The sequence below is a fragment of the Taeniopygia guttata genome, chromosome 1A, assembly GCF_048771995.1.
Source record: "Taeniopygia guttata chromosome 1A, bTaeGut7.mat, whole genome shotgun sequence".
Classification (NCBI taxonomy): domain Eukaryota; kingdom Metazoa; phylum Chordata; class Aves; order Passeriformes; family Estrildidae; genus Taeniopygia; species Taeniopygia guttata.
In genome coordinates, this window is record NC_133025.1 from 13,074,864 (window position 1) to 13,100,105 (window position 25,242).

Below are 25,242 nucleotides of genomic sequence, written 5' to 3' on the forward strand. Positions count from 1 at the left end.
GCTGAGAGACTTTCCCTTGGCCCCTCCACCCGTACCCCCGGCAGAGCAACACTAGAACAGTCAAGCCCTCCTCGTTAGAAGAACAACTCCGCAGGGCCTGTACGTTTTCCTCAGCGGCTTTAATGAGGTCATTTAGACATCACTTCAAACGACTGTTCCAGTAAGAACCACTCCATAACCCCCTGCAACTTAGCTTAGAGCAGAGCGCCTTTGCACCGAGCGGGCGGCACTGCCGTGAGCGCAGCCCGCTCCCACGCTCGGGCGGAGCCGGCAGGCACCCACGGGGAACTTTCCCTGGCGGTGGGTAAAGCCTTGCGCAGAGAGGGGGTGGATTGGAAAGCTTCCCCCAAGAGGAGCTACACCCTGGAGGTGGGTGGAGAGTAAAGAGAGAAGCGAGAACCTTCCTCGGCAGCAGCTACACCCTCGTGCATGAGGCTGGTGGGGGAAGGGAACCAGCGCGGGACCGACGACGCTGTGCAGGAGGAGGGGGAGGGAAGCCCGGGCTCTCCCGGGCAGCCGCCGCTGCCGCCTAAGCCAGCTTGGTCCGCAGCCAAACCCCACAGGAATGCAACGCGGTCACATGACCTCCGGCGGACGTGCAACTCCCTTCCCTCTCCAGGGACACCCTGCGCCATCTTGTACTGACGCAGTTACAAAGGCAGGCATGAGTTGCTCCCCCCTCGCTCGTTTCCCGCTCCTCTCAGCACAGCCCCGGCACTATTCGAGAAGGAGAAGCCCAGGCCCGGTCCCGCTTTTCTTTTCGCCAGCTCTTCGGGGACGCCCTGCCCACGGAGTCTTCCCGAGCGCTGAGATCATGGCGCCCGTTTTCTCCCTTTGCCTCCCCCGGCAGCTCCCGACCCTGCCCAGCTGCGGCTGCCCCTGCTGCAGGATGATGTCAGCGCCAGCCAATCAGGGTGCGCCGGGCCACCCGGGCAGGCCCGGCCATTGGCTGCCGCGCCGCTCCCGCCCCCCTCCTGACTCGGGCTCCGCCGCGGTTCGCTGCGGAGCCGCAGCCAAGGCACAAGTGCGGGGAGGGGAATAGGAGGGGAAGGGAAAAAAAAAAAAAACAACCCTACACAAAAAACCGACAACCAAACCCACCAAGACGCCAGCCGCCATTTCGCGCAACAACAAGGCAGAACCCGAGCGAGCAGCCCCAGCCAAGCGCCCTAAGGAGAGAGAGAGAGAGAGAAAGAAACAAGAGACACACGCACAGAAGAGTTAGACAGGAAAAAAAATACCCATAGACTCCGCCATGATCACAAGAGGTTTAATCGCCCCCCCTCCTCCCTCAGACTTAATGCCCCATTACAGCCGCCTCCTCTGCGTCCAACCAGCTAGCAGATCCCTTCACCTCGACTCCCTCCTGCCGCAGCAGCAGCTGTTTAGAGCCCCAAACTCTCTGTGCCCAAGGTGTGGGGGGACGCTTAGTCTATGGCGCTGCTGCTAACTGCTTCTCCAGTCACCCGAAAGTGGCGGCTCCATCGAGGCAGGGTAAGAGCTGCCAGCCCAGCTTTTATCTGGTGCCCCGAGTTTGCGCACTGAAGAAGGCTCGCTCAGCCCCTGGTGGGCGTCGAACGAAACCCCAGCCGCCGCCTCCCCTCCCTCCATCAGCCGTATCGCTGGAGGGGCTGAAGCCGGGCAGGGGAGGCAGGGCGGCGGAGAGGTGCAGCGGGAGCTGGGAGGAGATATGGTGGTTAGCAAGAGGGGCTGCTTACGAATGGCCGGAGCTGCGTCCGCCCTGAAAGGCTGAGCGGGCTCCTGGCATTGGCAGCGCCCGCTGCTCTGGACAGAAGCGCGCCATTCCTACTCCCCGAGGGCTGTTCCCTAACGGGCTAACGAGGCTCGTTCGCTGTTGTCTCATTCCCTGCAGAACAGAAATGCCTTCAGCGAGTGTTCTCGCACTCGCTCTAAGGAAAGAAGCTTTCTCCCACTTGCCTTTGAGTCTTAAACGCTTCGGGGAAGAGTCTCAGGCTCGAGTGTCTTACTGAAAGTTTCAGTCAAAACCTCCTGAGCAGGTCTGCAAAAATTCCCGCTCCTTTTTCGTTCCCCTCTTCCCCTCCCCTCAGGTAGTTCTTCAGCGTGTGTGAGATCCGGCGGCTCTGCCCGGCTTTTCGCGCAGTTTAGGCCGAAAATGTGCTGTTAGAGATTCATAAAGAACACGTATGCTGACAGGATCGACGGTCGTGAGGAAGAAGCTGGAGGTCGGGGGTGTGAGAGCGGCCGAGGAGGGAGTTTTGGCGTTTATTCCTCCGAGGATGCAGCTCTGACTCAGACACCCTCGCTCTCCCGCCCGCGCTCGGCCCCACAACAGGCCGGGACGGAGCCCCCGCCCCTCCCGCGCAGGCTGCGCCGCCGGGGCTGCGGATCGCCCCCGGCGCCAGCCCCCGCTGCCGCCGCCCCTCCTCCGCTGCCCTACTTCCCTCCTCACGGCCCCCCTGCCCAGCCCCTGCCGCAGTCTGGTGCCGCGGCCGCGCCCAGACCCCGGAGCCGTTCTGCGTGTTGCAAAATGGACTCTGAGGGCTCGGCGGGCGCGTGCTGCACTCCCGGCCCGTAAGCAAAATGGCGGCTGTTTGGCTTCGCCTTGGTAACCCTGCCCCTGTCAGGCGGGGCGGGTAAGCCCCGTGCAGGGGGAGGGAGGGGAGAGCGGACGCCATTTTCCCAGAGAGAGGCAGTGACATAGAAGGGAGCGTAGGAGGCTGGAGGGAGGGAGGCACGGGAGCAGCGGCGGCAGCAGCGGGGTTTGTACACAGGTCCCAGGGCAAAGGCGCCTTTGAGCTGGTCCCTGTAGGGTTCTGCGCACTGAGCTAGTTTGGGGGGAGGGGGGGTCTCCTCTTTCCCTTTCTTTTACGAGAGCCTGCTGAGGGCTGAGTCCTACCTAGGGTAGGGATATCCGCAGTGGGGCTGTTGCATTGTTTTGGTTGGGATAGAGAAAGGGCTTAGCTGAGGGGTCCTGCTGCCTGGCCTGTGACCATTACAGGTGAGTCTTTGGTTATTACCAGCATATTCTGCTGTGGGTGCTTTGGGGGAGGGGGGGGGTGGAAAAAGGGAGTGAAATGCGACGGGAATGTCTCATTACCTTCGGTGCGAGTATAACTCCTTCCCACCCTGAAATGTGTTTAATTTCTGTTTAAGTTGCCTTGAATTTGCTTTTCCTTTTGTGGGGTTTGGTTAAAAAATGGCAGGCTGTCGCTATATCTTATGAATATGGCGGGTTACTGTAACTGGAGGAGCTGAGGAGAATTTTTTGGCAGTTACGCCAGATTTATGCATTATGCTTGGAAAATGAGCCAAAATGAGCTATTATGTGACAACATAGGCTTCCTTGGGCTGGCGGTTTTCAGAACGGGTTTGTGCGTTATTGGGACTGCGTATTGAGTTTGACGAAGCTTGGGGAAGCCTATTCTTTTCCTCCATCCTGTATATTTTTGCTTTGTGGTGCTAAAATGGCTCGTTATAGGCCTAATCTCTCTGCCTTCCACACCCCCGCCTCCCCGCCTGCCTCCCTGTTAATATCTCCGCTTCGTGGTGTAACCTGGACAAACGGAGAGCTGTCCCCAGGAGTTTCTGTGCCAATTTAAAAGGGGATCATTCTCCCCACCCCCTTTCTCGAGGGTGTAAGTAGTTAGACTGGTGTACCCCTTTCTTGCTTTAGTTTCTGCAGCCAGTGTTCGTGTTCCCTGGGTGGCACATTTCATTCTCTTTCCTGAAGCAGTAAGTGTTGGTGGGTTTGACCCTATTGCTGCAGACACAGGGGGAGAGAAACAAACGGTTCACTGTGTACTACTAAATAGGGTAGAGAAACATAATATAGCCTGATTATAAAGGTCCTGTATTCCCCTATACTCGGCTATTAGGGAACGTGCGGTGTCTGAAAGCCCTGAGGTCCCTAAAATGCTACATACTACGTGTCGTCAAAAGCAGAAGTTCAGTGCTGCATCTAGATTTACGATGTTTTAGTCTGTTTATTTACAGTAGCTTAAAGGAATAATAACGAAGCATTTTTGTTACTCAGGGTTCAGATCAGAGAACAGCAGGAGATATCCATGGCAGTACTTGCAATGCATGATTAATTAGTTATCATCAATATACTTTTGAAGTTACTTTTTAAAAAACGTGGAGCAAATTTATTAATTTCCCTCTTTTGTCCTTTAGAGATTCTAAAAATGGCGGCCTCAGGCTGATGTTGTGGTAATCTAATCAGCTCGGGTCCTCCACACCCCATGCAGTGCGTTTGTCTGCAGCATATTAGTGTCTTACTATGTTAAAATGAAAAGGCTATTCCCTTCAAATAACGTACAAAACAGCTCTTGACTTTACTGCGATTTAAAAATGCTGTGTTCCAGCTGATTAATTTTATTGGTTATGTGTGTGAAAGGCAAGTGAACGAGACCACTCTTGTTGGGGAGAAGGGGGGTGGAAAGAGGCAACAGACTCCAGCAGCTCCTTCGAGGGGTGTGTATATGGTGCTGTAAGGTAATGTGTATGTCGCTTTAGTAAATGGGAAAGGCTCCTGCGTTTGTGATCGATACTGTACCGCTGTCTGTCCTACTAACGATATAGAATCAGTAATATTTGTCAACGCGAGTCGTGGATTACGATCTCTAAAACAGTCAGCTTAATTCTTTATGGAAACCCATTTGTGAGTGTCATGTTCATCTTCCAGGAAATACCTTCACTGGACATCGGTGTAGTCATTTCATGTATTCATCGTTAGGGAATACAGAATTAATTTAAGGGAATAATGCACACGAGATTATAACCTGTTACTTTATTTAAAGACACAGAATTTTTTCTGCTACCATGTAATCTTTGCATTACAATTTTTCTTCAGTTTATTTTGTATATTGCTATATAAATTGTATATGTGATAATACACATACAAGTACTGAGGGAAGGTGCGATTCGTAATGTCTAATTTTTTTCCTAAATGAAATATGAACCATTTAGTATCACCACTATAAATACGTTTGAGTGGGGGGAAGGGAGGTCACAAGGATTCATTATTTGGTAGTTGGTGTAGTACTCTGATACACACTATAGCAACTGCAAATTGTGTGTTTTAAGCAACAATAACAAAAAATAAATTTTCGCCTTTTTTTAATGCCTGTCTTTAATTTTGTCCTTTAAATTAAAGAGATGTGAATTCCTATTCTGGTATAGCTTTAGAACCTTCTGGATTTAAGAAATCAAAAGTGAGGTATTGAAGTGGCAAAGCTGTATTTAATCTCTGACGAATTTTAATTTCAATACCATTTAGAAGCACTGATGTAGTACTTAAGGTATACCTGAAGTTGAACAGTAAGACTTTTAGGGTGCTTTTAATACATGCTTTTAGTGTATTTTGAGGCCAAAGGCTGGGTGATTTTGTTAATTCTCCAGTAATACTTGCTCCTATCATCTTTAGTTATATAAATAATTTATTTTTTTCTAAACCGGGTCTTATTCTCTCTATTTAATAAAGTACATAGAAAAGACTTTAAAGGGTGTACAGGCCTTTATGGAAACCTTTGCCTTTTTCTTTCCTTGCCTTCAGTTGAAAGCTCCTGTCTCGATGCTATTCAGTCTGCAGCTCTTCATGGCTTCTGTCATGTTCTCAAACAGACATCTGATTCACAATTAGAGGAAAATAACCTTGTAGACTTTACAAAAAGTGTTTGGGGAAGGGTAATGAAATAACCCAAAAATATTAATTTTCAAATTTTACAGTTTATTTTATGCCCTAAGAACCTCTTGGGAATTTAGAGATCTTCCAGAGTTTTCCTGTATGAGTTTTAATGAGTCAGTTTGCCTTCGTGACTCAGTTTCTCCATTTGTATAAACAGATCTGTGATTTGTTTTAAGGAGATGAGACTACAAAACAAATTCTACCTTTATTTTTTAATTCCATGGGTGGTTTCACTTACATATTCATAAAGGTTTAAATACCCCCTCCCCCAAAACTAATACAAGCTTCTTGAAAGAGGGAAGGTCTGAAATCTAAATTCCTTCTTTTTTAATACATGTTTCTGTTCCACAAACATTGTGTCACAAATGCAATATTATGGATTGGAGTTACGAATCCAATTACGTATCTTAACGTTTTTCGTATTTAAAGGAGAAATTTGCTTAATTGACACTTAGCCTTTTGGGTGAGTGTTTTTGCCATCTGGGAAGTTCTAGAGGGAAAATAATACTGACTCTTCAGACTAAATCTAGGGAAAGTTTCTCTTAGCACTAAGTAACCTCTTCAGGTTACTTTGAGGTAATGCAACTCCTCATTTCTCTTAGACATTTTCAGCATACACAGCTATTAAAGTTCTGTTGGAAAGCAGCAGAAATACAGAAATCAGTGTCACACTGAAGGCTGAAATGTTTCTCCAGTTCTGATCTTGGTTTGACTAAGGACAGTCTTAATTTTGCATGCATGCTAATACTAATTTTAGTAAGGACTATTTGTGGTACTGAGTTAAGGAGTGGTGTATGTAATTGTAGAATCGTGGCATTGTTCTAACTAGATTAATGTAAATGAAGGTTTAATGAAAGTATTTTGCTGTTGTCATGCGACATTTTAACAAAATTTAGTGGGAAGGTATAGCTGGGTAAAGATACAAAATAGAACCCAATTCAGACTTCTGCAGAGATCCTAAAGAAGTGCATCTATGTTATTTGCCTCATACAAATGAGCATTTGTGAATCTCTCAAAAGCAGATTTTGTTGGACAGTGTTTTTCAACAGGTACACTGTTTAAGTGTTTCCACTGTGCAAATAGTTCTGATTTATTGCTGAGAGTGACACTTAAGGCACCTCTAGGGGGGAAAAAATTCCACAGATGAGAAACATGGATTAGGGAAAAAATCCTCAATTCCATGCTTCCAAATTCTGTATTATTTAAAATATTAATTTTAGTGGTCTTTTGAATTGTGCAAGATGAATATTTCTATCTACTAGTGTTCACATTTTCTTAGTAACAGAAAAAGTTGTACCCACAAAACCTATCCAAAATTCTGCTCATGACCTTCACAGTACAGAAAAAAACTTGCTGTAGGTGTGTTCAAAGAAAAGCTGCTGTTAACCTTTAAGGCATAACAAACAAGTGCTTAAAAGAAACCTTTTCAAGGTTTCATATACTTGCTAGGAGATACTGCTATTATATTTATTTCCTCCTGCAAATCTTAATTATTAATGAAACAAGCAAGATTTAAGCTGTCTAGGTTGTTAGAAAATTTTAATAAGGTTATCTGTAAACTTTTGAAGACAGCTAGTTTTATTGCACAGAGTATACTTTTTTAATGTGCCTGACCTAAGGGGTTTTATATCTTATTTTTCAAAATTAAAATATGGGTAAGAACTATAGTAAATCAGTGTCTATTCCAGTTAGTGTTTCAAAAGTGAATGTGAAGAATATATTATAGTAGCACGCAGATTGCATCCTGTGTGAGTAGAGTATGTTTCTTACTCCTGTATATTGTATTAGCAGAGCGCTATCTCTTGTTTCATGTGATGGGTCATACGCTGCTTAGATGGAGATCCAGTGCTCTAAAACCTAAATGAGACTTTAAAGGGACCAGCAATTTTGCAAATCAGGCATTTCCAAAAGAGTATTGTTCCTAGTTTTAGAGTTTAAAATTAGCACTTGGATAGTTTAGATACTAAAATTTCATATTGCACTCTCAGGTTAAGGAAAACTTTTTAATTTTATTCTCATTTGTAGTTGCATTTTTTGTATTTTATGCCATCATAACTTAGGTAATCGTTCACTTTTATATCTTCATCACAAAAGTAAATTGCCTTCAAGTTCAAAGACAAGATGATAACACTAAGTTTTAATTACATTATTGTACTTTATATTGCAGCTTAAGAAGGAAGCCATATAATCTGTAGTTGGCCCCCTTATCATATAATGGTGTGAGTTGGAAGGGACCTTCAAAACCACTTTGTACAACGCCCGTGCCATGGGCAGGGACACCTTCCACTAGACCAGGGTGCTCAAAGCCTCATCAAAGTCTGGCCTTGAACTTCCAGGAATGGGACATTCACTGCACAACCTGTTTCTAGTGCCTCAGCACCCTCACTCTGAAGGATTTCTTCCTACCATCTCATCTGAATCTCTCATCTTTCAGTTTAAAACTGTTCCCCCTTGTCTTATTACTAGCTACTCATGTAAAAGTCACTCTCCCTCTTTTTTTTATAAGCCCCTTCTAGGTGCTGAAAGGCTTCAGTTAGGCATTTGGAGCCTTCTCTTCTCCGGGCTGAATAACTCCTGTTCTCTCAGCCTTTGTAGGAGAGGTGCTTAGGCCTCTGGATTATCCTTGTGACCTCTTCTGGATCTGCTCTAACAGGTCCACTTCTTTCTTGTGTTGCAGACCCCAGAGCTTGACAAAGAACTGCAGGTGGGATGTCTTGAGAGCGGAGTAGAGGGACAGAATCACCTCCCTTGAGCTGCTGCCCACACTGCTTTTGATGCAGCCCAGGGCATGGTTGACTTTCTGAGCTGAGAGTGCACACTGCCAAGTTGTGTCGTGCTCCTCGTAAACCAGCACCTGCAAGCCTCTGTCCTCCTCAGGGCTCTTTCTCCACCCATTCTCTGGCCAGCCTGTACTTGTGCTTCCCGGACACGGGTGCAGCGCCTTGCACTGGGCTGTATTGAACTTCATGAGGTGCACACAGGCCCACCTCTCAAGCCTGTCAAGGTCACTCTGGAGGATATCCCTTCCCTCCAGCATGTTGGCCACACCACAGAGCTTCATGTCGTTGACAGACTTGATGAGAATGTGTTTAATCCATGTCACCAATAAAGGTTTTAAACAGCCATGGTCCCAGTACCAGTTTGTGAGGAATGTCACTCATCACTTGTCTCCACTTTGACATCCAGCTTGACAGCTTGCAACTTGTACAAGTGCAGCCATGGGGCCAGTTCCTTATTCACCAAATGGTCCATCCATCACGTTCATGTGTCTCTCCACTTTAAAGATGTTGTGCAGACCAGTTATTTATCAATCACAGAAACTGATAAAACTAATAGCCTGTACTTGCCGCTCAAGAATTTAAACTTCTATATAGGATGGAAGATTGGTGTCTTTCACCTTGAGGAGTTCTGAATATTTAAGTTCTTTTTTTGGTGTTCATTACTTTTTAACTCTTCTAAATTATTAGGACTGAAGATACTTTTTGACAATTGGTGATGCTCTTAGCTTGCTTTGAGTAGACAGAGGGACCTAACTTCTAATTAGAATGGTTGTAATGGGCCTGAGTTGAAAACTGTATCACCAAACAGATGATAGTCAAGTCTAGATGGTTAATCCTAGTTTTAATAGGTTATAAACCAATAGTTTTAACTATTGGTTTAAAGAAAATTTTCCAATAAGGAGTGGTTTTAATCAGTTCTGCTTAAAGTGAAGGCTTGAGAATTGCAGCAACTTATATGTAACTTTTGAGGAAGGTACAGAGTGACTACATGTCTCTTTTGGTTTCCAAACCTATCATTCTAGAACTGTGAAAGAAACATGAATACTTTATATATAATTCATAAACAATATGGTAGTTATTTTACTGGTGATAAGGGTAAGGTGCCTCCCTCAAATGCCTTACCAAGTAATTCCACTGACTTTTCTTTTTCTTTTGCTTAGGATAGAAACGTTTGATGCAAATCATTAATACTTTTAATATTATGAAGGATTTTTATGAATGACTGTGTTGTGGGGTTCTTTTAAATGTTTGTTCTCTGTCTTAGTTTCCAGTGATATCTTTTGTGCTGAAAGACAACAGACAACACACTGCTTTTTGTTCCCTTCTGTGTGGCAGTAGTAGTGAAAATTAAAGCTGTTTATTGAGCTTCCATCACTGGGCAGAATTTCTTTGTGCTTATTTAAAAATCAGGTATTTTATATCTCTGTTACTATAATTAAAAATGTACTGAAACCTCCATAGAAAACACAAAGCTGTAGAGTTAAAATGCATGGAATGGGAATTTCTTAACCCAAATAATACAGTTTTGTAAAATAATTGCAGTTGAAAATAAATTCAGTTTTGTTTTCTTGAAAGTTGGAAGGATCTTTTGATCATGCACTTCTGTATTTTTTTGTGTGTCCTTGAACATGAAATAGTCCCTCCATCTGTTCCCTCATTTTTTCTTGCCAGTATCCTCCCGAAGTTTGTGTAAAGAACATTGAAATACTGCCAAATTGTTATGAAAATATATAGTCCAGGTTGAACTGTAGTTAATGGAGTTCTTCTAACTGCCAGAAAGAATTAAAAGTTCGTGTTTGAAAGAATGTGACTTTTTGACTTGCTTGTGTTTAGAAACCTAGGCATAAGTGTAGCACTTAGGTGAATGTCTACAAATTGCTTCCATGAGTAAATGTAGAAAAACTGCTGAGCTATTTAGGTTAATCAAATGTCACAGATAAAAAAGAGGAGCTAGTTTTTGAAATCTATGTAAATGAAAACATATCAAAACAAAAATATGATATCAGACTTAAAAGAAATAAAAATAATTTACTTCTTATGTAATTACAGTAGACTCCCAAGTCTTATTGAGCAGCATAGAAAAAATTAATTAGCTAATTTGGGATCATGAAGCCCGCAAAATATTTATATTGTTGAAGGCAATGCCAATATTTATTTTTAGCCATGTATTTTTTCATCCCAAAATCTGTACTCTAGGGAGGAATACTGGTGAATGAATTGCCATGAGGTATACTTTTATATTTAATAAAAAATAGACTTAGCCCATACAGTTGCAGACATGAATTTGGGTGTTCTTACAGAATGTGGACTTACATACTTGCAGACAGCCTTTATTTTTTTAGGATGTTTGTCAAGAATAATAGTGTAAAGTAACAGATGAAATGTTTTCATCAAGAGTAATTGCTAAGTCACATACAGGCAGTTTGTCTAAGTTTAATCAATAGCTTTTTATCAATTTGTGCTAGATGGAGAAATACTCATTTGCAGTAAAATAGCTGATGCAAAAAATGACATAAAACCAAGATATTTTTACTGGAAACTACTTCATTAGTGTTTGTAGCCTTTGAATTTTTCTTTTAAGGCATTTTACATTTTTCAGTGATGGACTATAACAGGCTAATGTTAAGTAGCTAATATATACTTCTCCAGGCAATATGCAATATTGCTACAAAAAAATAATTTTACAAACCTTCATGTGCTGTACTCATTTTGTATTTTACAGCTTAGATAATTGATGGTTTTTGAATGGCTAGGACTTTCTTTGTGTAATATATTTTCAGAAGTATAGCAGGTGTTTAGTAAACTCGCTGACCTCAAGCAATTGGCAGTTAATTTTCAATCCTGAGTGTTGAGTTCTGCAACTATAAAATCTGTAAACGCGGTGTGTGTTAGTATATCTCTGCTTACTGTTTCTTTGATAGATTCCTGATCAATAAACTAATTCTTTCTGTAACTGCTTTTACCTTTATTTCCCTTCTACCGCTCATTCTTTTTTTCTTCCTAGTCGCATATTTTGTCTAACTTCCACTGAGAGAAGAAAAGGAGTGAAGAGAGAGAAGAGGTAAGGTCAAGTCTTCATGTTTAAGGGACTAGAATAAATATTTGAGGACGAGACCTTGCTTTCACTTACAGGAATAAGCAAGAGCATCGCTGTTGGCCCAGATAGTAAAGGAAAATAGCTTATGTCTGGTGGAAAGCAGCTTTGGTGTGTAGCAGAGGCTACACACTTGGCTAAACTGGCAAACTGACTCTTGGTTTGTACTCAAAAACATGGCTTGCTTTGTGCAGACTAGAGTCTGTAATGCATGTTGTGACCCTGTGTACAAATTAAAACCTTGTTACATGATGGAAACTTAAATTTTTTATGCATAAATCTTGGATACCATGAAGGAGGCAGGGGTTTTTATTTCCCTGGTTTAGATACTAAAGTCTGACCAATTAATGAAGTTTGGCTGTCATTCCAAATGTGACTGTGGTCTTTGCTGAATGTAAAATCCTGTGTGTTTCTCTCAAGGTGTTCATAAGCTGGAACAGGTTATGAACATCCACAACAGAGAAGTTGTGGATGTCCCATCACTGGAAGTGTTGAAGCCCAGGTTGGATGGGGACCCTGAGCAACCTGGTAGCAGAGGTGTCCCTGCCTATGGCAGGGATGTTGGAACTGGATGATCTTTCAGGTCCCTTCAAACCCAAGCCATTCTGTGATTCTGTGCTAGTAAATTGTGCTTATTGGCACAATTTTAAAAGTAAAGTTGGAAGAGGAGTCTTACTTTGTAGTTAGTTGTAATAAGAGTATTTCTTAAATAAGTTGGTCTAATGATTAAGTAGGTCTGTGTCAGTACAACCTGTAATGTAATGAAACCAAAATTTGACAGTGCTAGGAACTTAGTAGCCTTGAGCTCTCTGAAGCTTACTGAAAATAAAAAGGAGATGGGGGCAGCTATAAGGGAGAGAGGAAGCATAATGATTTCAGCCATTATCTGTCATGTGTGACTTCAAACCAGCCATAGCATGTACTTTTTTGGGTTTTTGTCTGTCTGACAGGGTACATGAGAAAGAGGTTAGATGGACATGAGTACTGACAATGTGGTGACCCGGAACAGCATAGGAGGATATTGAGGGGCTTGTGAGTGAGACTAGAAGCAGCTAATGTTGTGATCAGGAAGAAGATAGTGCTGAGAGGAGTATAGAGAACATTAAATTGGTGGGGATGTTAGAGCACACGCTACAAATACCAGATTTCTTCTAGAACAAGTTGTTTCTTTTATATGATTTGCAGGACTTGGTCATTAATAGGTGTTAATTTGTATATTTGAGTCTACGTCTTATTTTTTCTACTCCTCTTTTTTTTTGTCTCAGCACAAATTAGAAGTAAACTGCTAATTTACCTGTTAGGTTACCATAGAAAGCAGAAACTGTAGCAACGGTCTGAATTTGGACTTGCAGTTGTTTCTAGGTCTGCACAGTTATTACTACAGTGGTGTAGCATCTTGAAATTGGATATTCATTCTAATCTCTTAGGAAATCTGTATGGTTGTGGAGCATGTTAGGGGTAACAGAGAAAACTTTCATGTATGTAAGATTAGTCATTTATTCATGTATTCTGCTTCTAGGTGTGATTAAAGGTGCGTTACCTCCTGAGAAACAGACAGTAATGAATAAATATTGGTTATTTTATACATATATTTATGGTATGTGCATATATGCTTCTTATTTTTTCCATATTTGTGTGTTGATACAAGCATATACATATATACACGTGCAGAGTATAGTTCATTATTTGGAGGATATCTAGAGTGTACCATTAAAATGCCAGTGTCTCTTATTAATTTTAAAAATAATCTAATTTCTTGTTAGACTTGTATGCTCAGAGCAGTAGTAGAAAGCAGCAGTTTAGAAAAGCATGAATTATTTAATGGAATGTTCTCTAAATCTTCCCTCTTATTCCTTTCCAATTAAAAAGAAAGTGAAAAAATCAAACCCAGCAAACAAACAAAACCCAACACACACCTCCCGAACCAAAAACAAACAAAAAAATTCCAAAGGAGGGAAAAACTTGTAGGTAGGAAAGCCAAGTAGTAAAGCTTAGTTTGTTGGCCTTGTGACAGTTCAGGACATTAGTTTTCACTCTGTGCTTGTGGAAAGACTATTGATGGTTGCATTTTTAGTTAGATTTCTCCTGTATAGATTGTGCATCAGTGTGTCAACTTTCATGTGGATTTCTTGTGGTCAAGGGTGGGTTCCCATGGCCATGGGTTAAAATTATTGGCCTGTAATTCTAAAGGAAAGTATGACAGGAATTGCTTTTGCTCATGATTGCAAAATGTGTGTACACATATGATGTAATTGGAGGGAGGAGGAGAATGTTTAGATTGCATTCTCAATAAATGCAACTCACACATAGAAAGTCGCATGGTGAAATAATAAAATGCAATAAAACAATACTAACTTTTGGTCATCTATTACCTGAAAAGCCTTTGTATAAACAAGTAACAGTGAGATAGATATGCAGGAGTCAGCAGAGTCTGAAAACAGTATTACAATCTTTGAAATCTTACATATGTTGCCTGAAAGACTTTATTGATATGGGAAACAGTAATTAGTTTTGTAGTGATCCTTTTTAACTGGAGTCAACCTGTACTTACAGTAGTGTGAATTTTCTACTGGGAGCAAATGGAAATTAGGAATTTTGGTATGGGCTTAGTGCTGTAGAGCACTTCTACATTCAGTCTGGTTTGGAAGTTAAAACCAGGTTAGCATTGCATGCTGGTTAAGCTGAAAGGTCTTACTTGACTCAGTACTGTCATGCAGATAGTTTATGTGTTTTAACACTTGTTTATTTTTTTATCTGTAAATCTTGTAACTCTTCTTCCTTGGTCAGTGCTTGAGTGGAGAATTGACTGTTTCAGCAATTTCATTTGTTGCTTCAAGGTGATTCCCTTAAGATTTGTACACATCTCATGAAAATGAGCCTTCATATATACTGTGTGCATTGTGATACCTAATACTGCTCCAGGAAATGGTTATTTAATTTCTTGCCTGGATTTAAATGTGTGAGGGCAAGGGTTTACAGTACTCTGGGTTTAGCAGAAGAGAGTCTCTTCTGTGCTTGTGTTGAGGGGAAATAAGCTCTTCCTAAACATGAGGTGAACTGTCCATTGCTGGGTAAATTGGGAAACAATGTAACTTTTTAGGTGTTGAAGAGGGGGAACTGACAATTATTCTTGGCCATTTTGGATACTTAATTTAGTACATATGGGAAAGTTACCACTTTCACCTTTTATGCATTTTGTAATACACATTTCAAGTTACATAATTTTGCTTTTAAAGAAAGATAGTTGTAGTAGTAGTTGTAGTAGATAGGTTAGAAGGTTTTGATTAATTTTTCTTCAACTCTATAGTTATGTGGATTTTGTATATGGACCTTGTAAAAATACAGTGTATAGAGATGGTAATTTGGTAAGTATATAAATACTTCTGTAGTGACATTAGTTAAAGACTTCACAGTGACGTTGTATGCATCAGTATAAAATCTAAATAATTGCGTATCTTAAGCCAGCACTACTGTATCTAATGAAATAGCCTAATTGTAGGCTAATTAGAATTAGATTTTTTTCCTTAAACCTCTGCGTTTAGGGAGAGCCTGGTAATTTGCTTTACAGAGGCATTCTGTGATGAAATCTTCCAAGTCTTGAAACATCTAAACCATCTAATAACTATTTTTTCTTGTAATTGTTGACAGGTGGTGGCTGATAACTGCAGAAAAAAAATGTAATAACTTTACATGTATATTGAATTCATAAAAACAAGAACAAAAAGATTTAATGTTTTTGTAATGCCTAGTGATGTGAGAAGATTGAACTGATCTAGCAATCCAGGTACTTAAGTTAGTGTAGTCTTCTGTGTATGTGGGAAAATTCTTATAGTTGAGATAGGATATAATTTAATTGTAAGCTTAATTAATGATTCCACTTATATCCCTTTATAAATTAGAAAACAAATGTTAAGTTTGGAGTTGCTTTGAATCTGTTCCTAACTTCTATGGTAAATGTATTTTTTTCTAACTTCTTGCCTTTTGCTTTTTTTGCTTTATGCTCTTTGCCTTTTGTATTTTTCACGTGACAGCAGAATTGGAAAATTTATTCATGGGAACAGTGACACTGTCTGTGTAAAAAGTTGTCAGAGATGTGAAGAATAGCAGAAACAGCTTTTATTAACATTTTTTCCCTCTTTGGTTTTTGTAGTATTAGATGTAAACCTGGTTTAAATACTCGCCAACAAATTAAAAAATCCTCATCATATTGTAATGATAATACTACAGTAAGTATTACAAGTAGTAATGCTGTCTTGATATATTAATGTCTCTTTAGGATTTTTTTTATGTTAAAGACAAATAAATTGTTACTAGTGTTGCCACCATCTCTTATCGCTGATTTTTATGAACGGTTTTGTATGTGCATCTAGATTAGAGCTTTAGTATTCTTAGACAAACAGCATAGAGTCTAGCAGGTCTAAAACTACTGATGTAATTTCAGGAGATCACGCACTTACCTTCTGATTCAAGAGCTGAACTGTCTATATTTGGTAGTTTTTCCTCCTTTGTGTACCAGTGGAAAAGGTAAGTTTTTTCTTCTAATATGACACAAGTGATCTTAGGAGGACATGAGAGAAAGGAAACATGTGGTCTCTGTTAGACCACAGAATAATACTTTTTTAGTGGAATACCTCAGGGATAATGTATGAGTTATTTCCTGTTCTTTAATGCATAAATTATGTTCTCTGTATAAGGCCACAGAAATTAATATTTTGGAATGTATTACAGTCTTATACTTCAGTTGTTTGAGTACAGTTAATTTACAGAAAAAAGGGTCCTGGTGTCATAAACAAAGTGGATCATAAGAAGTATGGTGAGACTTCAGATATTTTAGACTTGATGTGGCTATTGAGTCAAGAAGCTCCTGTGTATTCTCTAGAGACAATGAGAAGTGCCGTTAAAAGTGTAAACCAGTATGAATGAACGGTGGTGAAGTGTGATTGGTGTGAAGAGGTTGATCTTGCACAAGATAAATGTTTTAACTAGATTGAACAGAAATTTATCTGGGTTTTAAGATGAACATTCTATTATTTGGGCAAGATAAACTTTTTTTACTGCAACTAAATAAAAGCGAAATTTATTAGAATAAGGAATGTTTTTGCTCCTATAATAAAGTTGTTAGGGTGATTGTGAAAAATCTGGTGAATTTAAGAAATTGCCAAAATGCTTTCAGGTCTTAGAGTGTACTGTTATTAATGGAGTAGTCTGTAGCAAAATTGGAGGGCCTCTACTGTTGTTAATTAAGGTACAATAGATGAGTCCCTTTGCCCAGTAAAGAGCTGATCAATGAACTTTGGAGTAGCAGTTTTTATATAGTGTTTTTTAACTCTGTGACCCTGAAGATAACTGGAGAAACCAGTGTGGTCTTCCTGTCTTTCAAATTCATGTACTGCTTGAAGAAAGACTTTCTTAAACAGTAAGTTGTGGAAATGAATGTACCTATGAAAACAGTTTCTTAAAGGCCATGGATGACAGTTTGTCAGAGTTCTGAAAGAATAATTACTTTAAATAGATGGATACTTGTAATGGAAAGTACCAAACCATGACAGTAGATAGTATTTTATGACTCATCTAAAATACCAAGCTTCAAAGGATAAGCAATCTCTTCATAGATAAAATTCCCCAGTGGTTGTGTTATTTTCTTTCTGATCTTATAAAATACTGTGAATATTAGTATGTCATGACAATGCTGCTGTTTCTGCCATGGCAGAAAATAATTATTTTCCATAATTCCAAATTTAACATCACTGTAGGGATCATAACTGGATAGCCTATATATAAGGTCACAGTTTTGTTTAATAAGTGGGTGTAGTGTTATTAATTTATCTTAGCTCTCCCCTCACTCTTATTATGGGCATTTGTTGAGGATGGCTATTTATAAACAATGAGCAATGTTTGTTTGAATTAATTTGTCTGTGTAGGTATTGCAAACCAGTGACTGTCTTCATTCTTCCATACTTTACTACAGGCAAAGGAAAAGCTTTACAGAGTTCTGTGTGTGTGAGATGAAGTTGGTAAAAACCAGTGAGTTAGTATTGCAGTCATGTTCGACTTCCTTTTAGATTAAAAAAACCATCTGTTTAATACTCTTCAGGTAAAAAATACTGATTCCTCAGGTTTCTGACTTTATTCAGTGTAGAGCAGGTTATTAGATTTTTTGACTGAATTCTTACAAAGTGTATTTGAATAACTTCCCATATGGCAGGAAGTTGGTTTTGGCTGAGTCCCTCCCCCATCTTTTCTTTTCTTTTTTTTTTTTTTTTTCTTTTTTTTTTTTGGGGGGGGTGTTTTTTGGTGTTTTTTAGCACAAATGGTGGTGTATTTGTTTTGTCAGAGATGGTCATGAATGAGACATGCATTAGCCATTGATTTTCAATCTATACATAGCTCTAGAAACATTAGCATGGCTCTTCTTTTTCTGCATTACATCAAAAAAAGCCCCAGATATCACCTGATTATCAGATTTGGTAAGCAGATCTCTTCTTTCTGTGTTGACAGTTGAGGTGACTTGACTATCTGATGATTGGGTAACCTCAGTTGTTTTATGTAAGTTTGGAGATGTCACAGCCCATGAGACAGCTGTATAATTGTGTTCCTCACTTCCATCAGTCTCCAGGGCATTTTTGCCTGCGTTATTTTATAGCTCATGCTCTACCTGGTCAGAAGTGTTAAAAGAAAATGTTTTAAGAAAAACCACATCACTAACAAAATCAAGTTTAAGTGCAGGAAACACCTTTCTAAGTGAGAATCTTGATCCCAGACAGTGTTGTCTAATATGTCTTTAGACCTACATTGAACCATTAAAGCTGCTTAAGAATTACCTAATAACTGGCATAAAGTAAAAACTCCATTCTCCTGATGATTTGTTAGCATAGGTCACACTGCAGGGAGTACTGGAACAGCAGTTAACCTTGGGCTAACTGATTTACCTGGATTTTAAAAATTAATGGTTTCTTTTCAGTTATTGGGTAATTTTTTTACTTTTTCAGAAGGTGGGGACTAAAGGGTGAGTTAATATTTCCTTTAAGTTGTAGGTACAGCCATTCAGGTTTCTGCCCTCTGAGTGGAGTTAGCTATATGGTGGGAGAATGGGTGCTCCCTTAAACTGTTAGAGGGGCTTTTGGTTTTGTCAAGCCTTCTACTGAAAATACTCTATACCTGCTTTTTATTTAATGTGTTTTTCTTGCTACTTATTCTTGAAAATAGTATATTTTTTCTTAATTTTTTGGCATAGCTAGTGGTGCTGTTTTTACTTTTGGTATTTAGTAAGAAAATACTCAGTATTTAAATGAGGAAAGCAAAATATTCCAATGGCTACTTGGCCCAATAGCTTTCTAGCTCATTGTAATTGGTGTCTCACATAATAGGACCAAACCACACCTTTTGCTGTCGAGGAGAGTGAACTAGTTGTAGGTTTAGGCACTTCAGACATCTTGGCATGTTCTTAATTGCCAACCTTGACGAGTGTTAAAAAATTTAGGAAGTTAGATGAGGAGTTACTGCCATCTCATACTTTAGAGATGTCTTGTACATACCACTTTCATCTTTTTCATCTATGTGACCTAATCAATAAAAGAAGACAATTCAGATTTAATTCAAAGTGTTTATCTGAAGTCCGTTTTTCCCTGTGGACTTACGCTTTTTGTCATCGTAGTGTTTGGCAAGGATAACATGTTGAGTGTAAGTGCCAGATTCCACACCTGGAATGGGGCAACTCTGGATGTATGGACAGACTGGGAATGAGGGACTGGAAAGCTGCACCCACAGCAAGGGACCTAGGGGGTCCTGGTCAGTGTAAAGTTGAATATGAGTCAGCAGTGCCCTGGCAGCCAGGAGGGCCACCTGTGTCCTGGGGGCATCAGGCACAGCATCGCCAGCTGGGCACCGGAGGGGATTGTCCTGCTCTGCTCTGCACTGGGGTGGCTTCATCTTGAGTGCTGGGGGCAGTTTTGGGCACTACAATATAAAAAAGACATTAAACTATTAGAGAGTGTCCAAAGATGGTGAAGGACCTTGAGGAGAAGCCATATGAGGTCACTTGGTCTGTTCAGCCTGGAGGAGACCTCACTGCAGTTACAACTTCCTCATGAGGGGAAGAGGAAGGGCAGATACTGATCTCTCTGTGGTGAACTGAGGGAGTGGCCTGAAGCTGTGTTGGGGGAGGTTTAGGTTCAATATTAGGAAAAGGTTTTTCACCCAGAGGGTGGTTGGGTGCTGGAACAGGCTCCCCAGGGCAGTGGTCACAGTGCCAGTCTGACAGAGTTCAAGAACTGTTTGGACAGTGCTCTCAGGCACATGGGGTGACTCTTGGGTGCTGTGCATGGCCAAGAGTTGGTCTTGATGATCGTCGTAGGTTCTTCCCAACTCAGCATTCTGTAATTCTGTGAAAGTACATTGATCTCAAAATTGTTGTGCTCCTGTAGACATCAGCTAAGATATAACATTTTGTGGTATGAGAGGAGTGTCATTTTTAGGCACAGTATGTGCTTCATTGCTGAGTGGTCTGTGGTCTTGCAACTTTAACATTTTGGTAGGAGTTTGCAATAATTTGTTATGTAAGTACTGGAGATACTGGGCTATTTTACTTAAATTACCTTAATGTGCAAAACCTGATCTGTATTAGTGTATAAAAGTGCATTAATTTACTAACCTGTGAATAGCTGAGAGCTGTTCACATTTCTCCTGTACTTGGTTGGGTGTTCTGCCCTATGTAGTAAGGGAAATGGGGGACTGGTAGTAACTGGCATACAGGTTGGATCCTGCATTCACTCATGTGAGTCAAGCAGATTGTGGTTTGCTCTACAGCTAAAAACTACTACTGATTATTTTTATTTTCCTCCTTTAAAAAAATCACTTCCACAAGTAGCACTAAATGGGCATAGTATCTTCTAATGGTGATTTATTAAAATGGAAAATGTTTCCTGTCATTATTGTGAATTATTAGAATTATTTTGTTTTTAAAAAATACTAAATGGTAGTTGAGACATTATTTTTTTAAGTGCAAAACAGAAAAGAACAGTGCTGGCTAAGACTTAGTTGCAAATTCTCTAACTGTGTTTCTCTTGAAAGGTATAGCAACTAAGCTTAGACAACACGGGGCCAGTCTCTGGCACTTCCCTGATTGTGCTGGGGTTTTTAATCAGAAATTTGAATGACTGTCCATTTGTAATATATTCAAGTTCAGGTTCACACTTCTTTAAGAACTTTATTCACAGTTAATTTTAGAGAAGATTGTATGTTCTCCTTTTGCTTGTTTAAGATAAAACTAATGAAGTAATTGTGATAGATATAAGTGGCAAATTTTTAAAATAAAAGAAATACATGATATAAAATTGCCTGGGTTTGAAATGAACTGACTTGATCTCCTGCATGTTGTGTTTTGTTTTTGACAGGGTTTGTGGATGCACTTAGATGTTTGCAATGAGCACTGTGGCTGGCATGCCCCAGTGTTTTGGATACCAATGCATAGGACTCCGTAGTAATCGAATTTATCAGAAACGAACGTCATGAGCATAGTGATCCCATTGGGGGTTGACACAGCAGATACTTCTTATTTGGAAATGGCTGCAGGCTCAGAGTAAGTATGTGAACATAATTTGTAAGTTCTATTATTTTGTAATTATTTTTTTCCTTCATGACTGTTCTTTAATACAGTTGGAAAAAACTTAAAAGTTTCCTTAGTTTTGTTGAATCTTTACTTAAATTAATAACTGTCACTTCATTCTTATGTCAGTTTCTTGCACTTCAAGGGGAGCAAAGGAGAGAATCTAAATGTTTCTGGAAATGCATATTTTTCTTGCCTATCAGACTGACAAAGATGCTGCTTGGTTTACTACTTATATTTCATATATTTTTCCATTTCAATTTCCTTTTTAATTACATGGAAAAATTTTTCTTCTTTTTTGCACATTAGAAAGATAAATCAATTTGGTGCATTAAACTTCAAGAAAGTAGTAGTAATCAAGACAAGGCTGCATTTCTTAATGAAAATTGAAGGCCTAGTTAAATGCTAATACTGTGTCTTCATAAAGTTATTTCTAATTGTAAAGCTAGTAGAACATAATTTAGTAACTGTATATAAAGGGTTACAAAGAGACAATGAAATCATGCATTCAGTAAACTCTGGCTTTGCGCAAAATATTGCAGTGTAGTGAGTTTCTGTGTTTTGGGGGATGGGAAAGGATGGCTTGGGGAGGTTTTTTAGGTTGAGGAGTGGAGGGGAGATGTTGTGCATGTGTGGTTTTTTGTGTTGTCATACTTTTCTAATTTTTTTCCCTTAGTCTCCTGTACAGTGTTAATTGGCTGAGGTTTAGGTATTGTTGATCTCTGACTGGATACATTTCTCATCAAACAAACCTTTCTGTGTGTATAGCATCAGCATGACTGTGAAATGTTTATATCTTCCAAACTTTAAATGAAAGTTTTAGCAGAACTCTAGAGGAGCTTTTTAAAGAGATGTTTCTCTATTTTGCTTCCAGGTACATATGAGGCTATTCTAGGTTTGTGTTGTTCATTTGAAGAGAGCCAAGAATTCGCAATTCAAAATTTTTTGTTACATTAAATTTTTAAAGTTGTTTTATCATTTCATATTATGAACATTACCTTGGTGCAGAAAATTTTTAACTGTAGTGAACCATTCACATTTCTTTTCATTCTTTTCCTGTGCTTTTCTTTTATGTTTAGAGAGGGTCATGATTCCTGAGGTTGCTGACACTCCTTGCAGACACAGCATGTCATGCTGAAATTAAAATAAATAAATTCAGTTGTCAGTATAAACAAGATAGAGTTCACAGTGTATTATTTGCTTGATACTGTGGCAGAGCGACCCATTTAGGAGCTGCTTTTCTTCAGATGTTAAGTAGCTGTTACCACTTAGATTAATTCTTGTCATCTCTGCTGTACTTGCACTGAAATATGTGTAATTGCATCTGTGTACACTGATTTAAAAGCCATGTTACTGTCACAAGAAGTGCAACACAAAGGTGTGTCCCTAATCTACCAGCTTACACAGTTGTAAACCTTTTCTATCACAGTCTGTGCGGTTTACTCTTTGTTCTTGTACATTTTCTTTCAGAGGGTAGCATGTTGGATAGGGAATATATTAGTAGCAGTTGTAGATGGTCTTTGAGCAAGTTCTGGGGTTTTCCCAAGAGGGAGGAGCTAGAATTTTTCCACTGTGACTGGCAGGTCGGATATTGCTTCATCAGTTGCTGAAGCATGAGCAAACACAAGAACGGGGGAGTGGCAAACTTGATTATGCAGGAGAAGCAGCTTTGGAAAAAGCTCTTTGTGTAGTACAGTCTCCTAGTGCTGAAAGATTTTTCCTTATGTTTTGAACCAAGACATAAGCCTATTAAAAGAGGGGATATTTTATATGCCTAACAGTTCCACATATTATTTTAATAATTGTAGCAAATAGCTGTGTGTAGAGTAGCCTACTAAGAGTTTTAAGGATCTGAAAAATAGGGTGAAATAGTTTGTTTCTTAAGTTACGTGTACTTAAGTGGGGTCTCCAGAGAGATCTTTGTGTCATCGTAGTCAAAATACACATATTCGCCTTTACTTGTAGACCTTACTAAAGATGAGGATTTGTGACTTCTTAGCAGTAAGGTCCTTGTACTTGTAAGCAGAACAAGCCATTTCTGAAGGTTCAAAATATGCTTCCTGGCTTCAGAGAGTGTTTGTGTATAGCTTAGAGCGTAAGTTTAAGCTACACATGGGGAAATGCCATTGAGGTACTGCTTTTCTGGTTATATCTATACATGCTTTTTAGGGAGAAGGCCTGTATAATAAACCTCACAGTCACAGTGTACAGCTCGCTCTATTGAGTTCAGTATCCAGGAGAAAGAGAACATTAGTCTTAAACAGAGATAATATCGGGCCAGCCTGTACTTGTAGGGCCTGCTATGAGGTGCTTAGGTAGCAGAACCCACTCCCTGGTAGAGAAACAGTCCTTGATTCTTGTCTAGGTACTGAAGCCTGTCAAATGTCTTTGGTTAGGTGAAGTGTCTTGAAATAGAAAATGTTGTTTCTCATGCAAAATATATTATATTCTTTTATCTGAGATGGCCTTCAGCTAGATACTGTTCAGGTGTGATGGTACAAACAGAAACCAAACCTGAACTCCTTCAAAATTAGACCTATCAAACTGGATTGTGGAAGATTGATGTTACTGAGAGGCTGCATTTGAAGTTCAGACACAAATTCAGGAAGTACTCATAGTACGCTTAGCTTACAGCCTAAAGCTTGCATACCCCAAGTCTCTTTGAGCATTTTAGTGAGATTTTGTTTTCCATTTGAATATCTACATATTTTTGGAAGTGGTGGCCCCAAATTCTAACTGACTGTATTTTGGGTATTAGTCAAAAATATGGTGTGCTTTTTTTTTTCTTTGCTTTTCCTTTACTTTTTTTTAAATTCATTTCTAAATGGTCAGAAACAAAACAATGTTTTAAAGGAGTGGAGTGGGGGAGATGAAGTTTTAAAGACTAATTGGCTTTCTTTGAATCGTTGCAGGTTGATTTCCTTAATACAAGTTAACTAACTATAAAAGTGGCGTTTTGTAAATTAGCTGGCTCGCGTATTGCTTTTAGTTTCTCACTAATGCCATCTGCTGGCAACATGCAGAATATTTTGTTTCCATTTTAGATATGAACGGTAGGAAATGACTCAGAACATGAAGTTGTTTCACTTGCTGAATGAAACTTCTCTCAAAGCTTTTTTTTAAGTATGGGTATCTCTGCATTTTTAACTGATTTTTGAAAATATTATATTTCTGTTTTCAAAATACAGAAATGTCTTCAAAAACTGCAACCTAAGAGCATGTGGAAAACTTTTGTGTAGAGTTTTTTGGTTTTTTTCCCTGTGAACATTTTGCACAGATTTGAATTGCTGACCACAACACTTAACAAGTATACATGATATTTTAGCAAAATACCATGGTCAGTTTATCACAGTAATGTTTGTTTATTTAGGAAATAATATCAACATTTTTATCAAGCTTCATGTTTACTATGTTGTCATACAAACATTGCAGTTTGAATGAAAACCAAAAATACAGTAAATATCTTTTAAGTTATGCAGTAAGACAGCAGTTGTTTCAGGTGAAGCTGAAAAATGTGATATGATCAGAGGGCTTATAGTCTTAGTACCATAGTCTCTGACAGAACTGGCTAATGTCCAAAAATACAAGCAAGGAAAGCCTTGTAGTGTTTTCACAGATGGGTATGCTTGCATATTTTCCTCCTGAAAACTTGCTTTCTGGGATGGCTGTAAGAATGCCGGTGGTGATACGAGGGGGTGTTTGTCTGCAGTACAGTAGTTAGTGCCTTGCTGCTTGGGCCCTGGTACTTGAGCCCAAAAAATGTAAAACTTGATTTTTGTTGTGTAGTATCTCATGCTTTAAGCATCTGTACAATAAAATATTTTGCCAAGAGGCATTTCTTCTCAAAGCTGTGCAGTTCTGAGATGCCTATTTCAGAAGAAGGGCTTGACCTTTGAACAGATAGGAGTATAGAGGGCATCTTTTCTGTTTCAGGTCATGCACTTGGTTGGCAAAGCCAGGAGTGATAAGGAATTCAGTAACCTGTTTGTCAAAGCTGATTTTGTCTGTGGCTCTCTGGAAAAATGGAGCTCATTCTGTACTGCTTTATGGTATCTGCATCACTTTTCTGTTGACTGCAAAGGGAACCTATGGTGGT

At 39.8% G+C, this 25,242-nt stretch overlaps 1 protein-coding gene across 7 annotated transcripts in view; it reads left to right on the forward strand.

Moving 5' to 3' along the window:
• Positions 1–2,665: 2,665 nt before the first annotated feature.
• KMT2E (lysine methyltransferase 2E (inactive)) overlaps positions 2,666–25,242 on the forward strand; it is a 56,337-nt gene continuing 33,760 nt past the window's right edge. The window contains exons 1-4 of one of the 7 annotated variants that reach the window (XM_072919495.1): positions 2,666–2,980; positions 8,346–9,858; positions 11,453–11,509; positions 20,935–21,119. In XM_072919495.1, the coding sequence (XP_072775596.1) occupies positions 21,049–21,119 (71 nt within the window). In that variant the 5' untranslated portion in view covers positions 2,666–2,980; positions 8,346–9,858; positions 11,453–11,509; positions 20,935–21,048. Of the gene's footprint in view, positions 2,981–8,345; positions 9,859–11,452; positions 11,510–15,983; positions 16,067–20,934; positions 21,120–25,242 lie in introns of all 7 variants that reach the window. The other 6 variants (XM_030263758.4, XM_030263757.4, XM_072919499.1 and 3 more) reach the window with 6 other exon arrangements.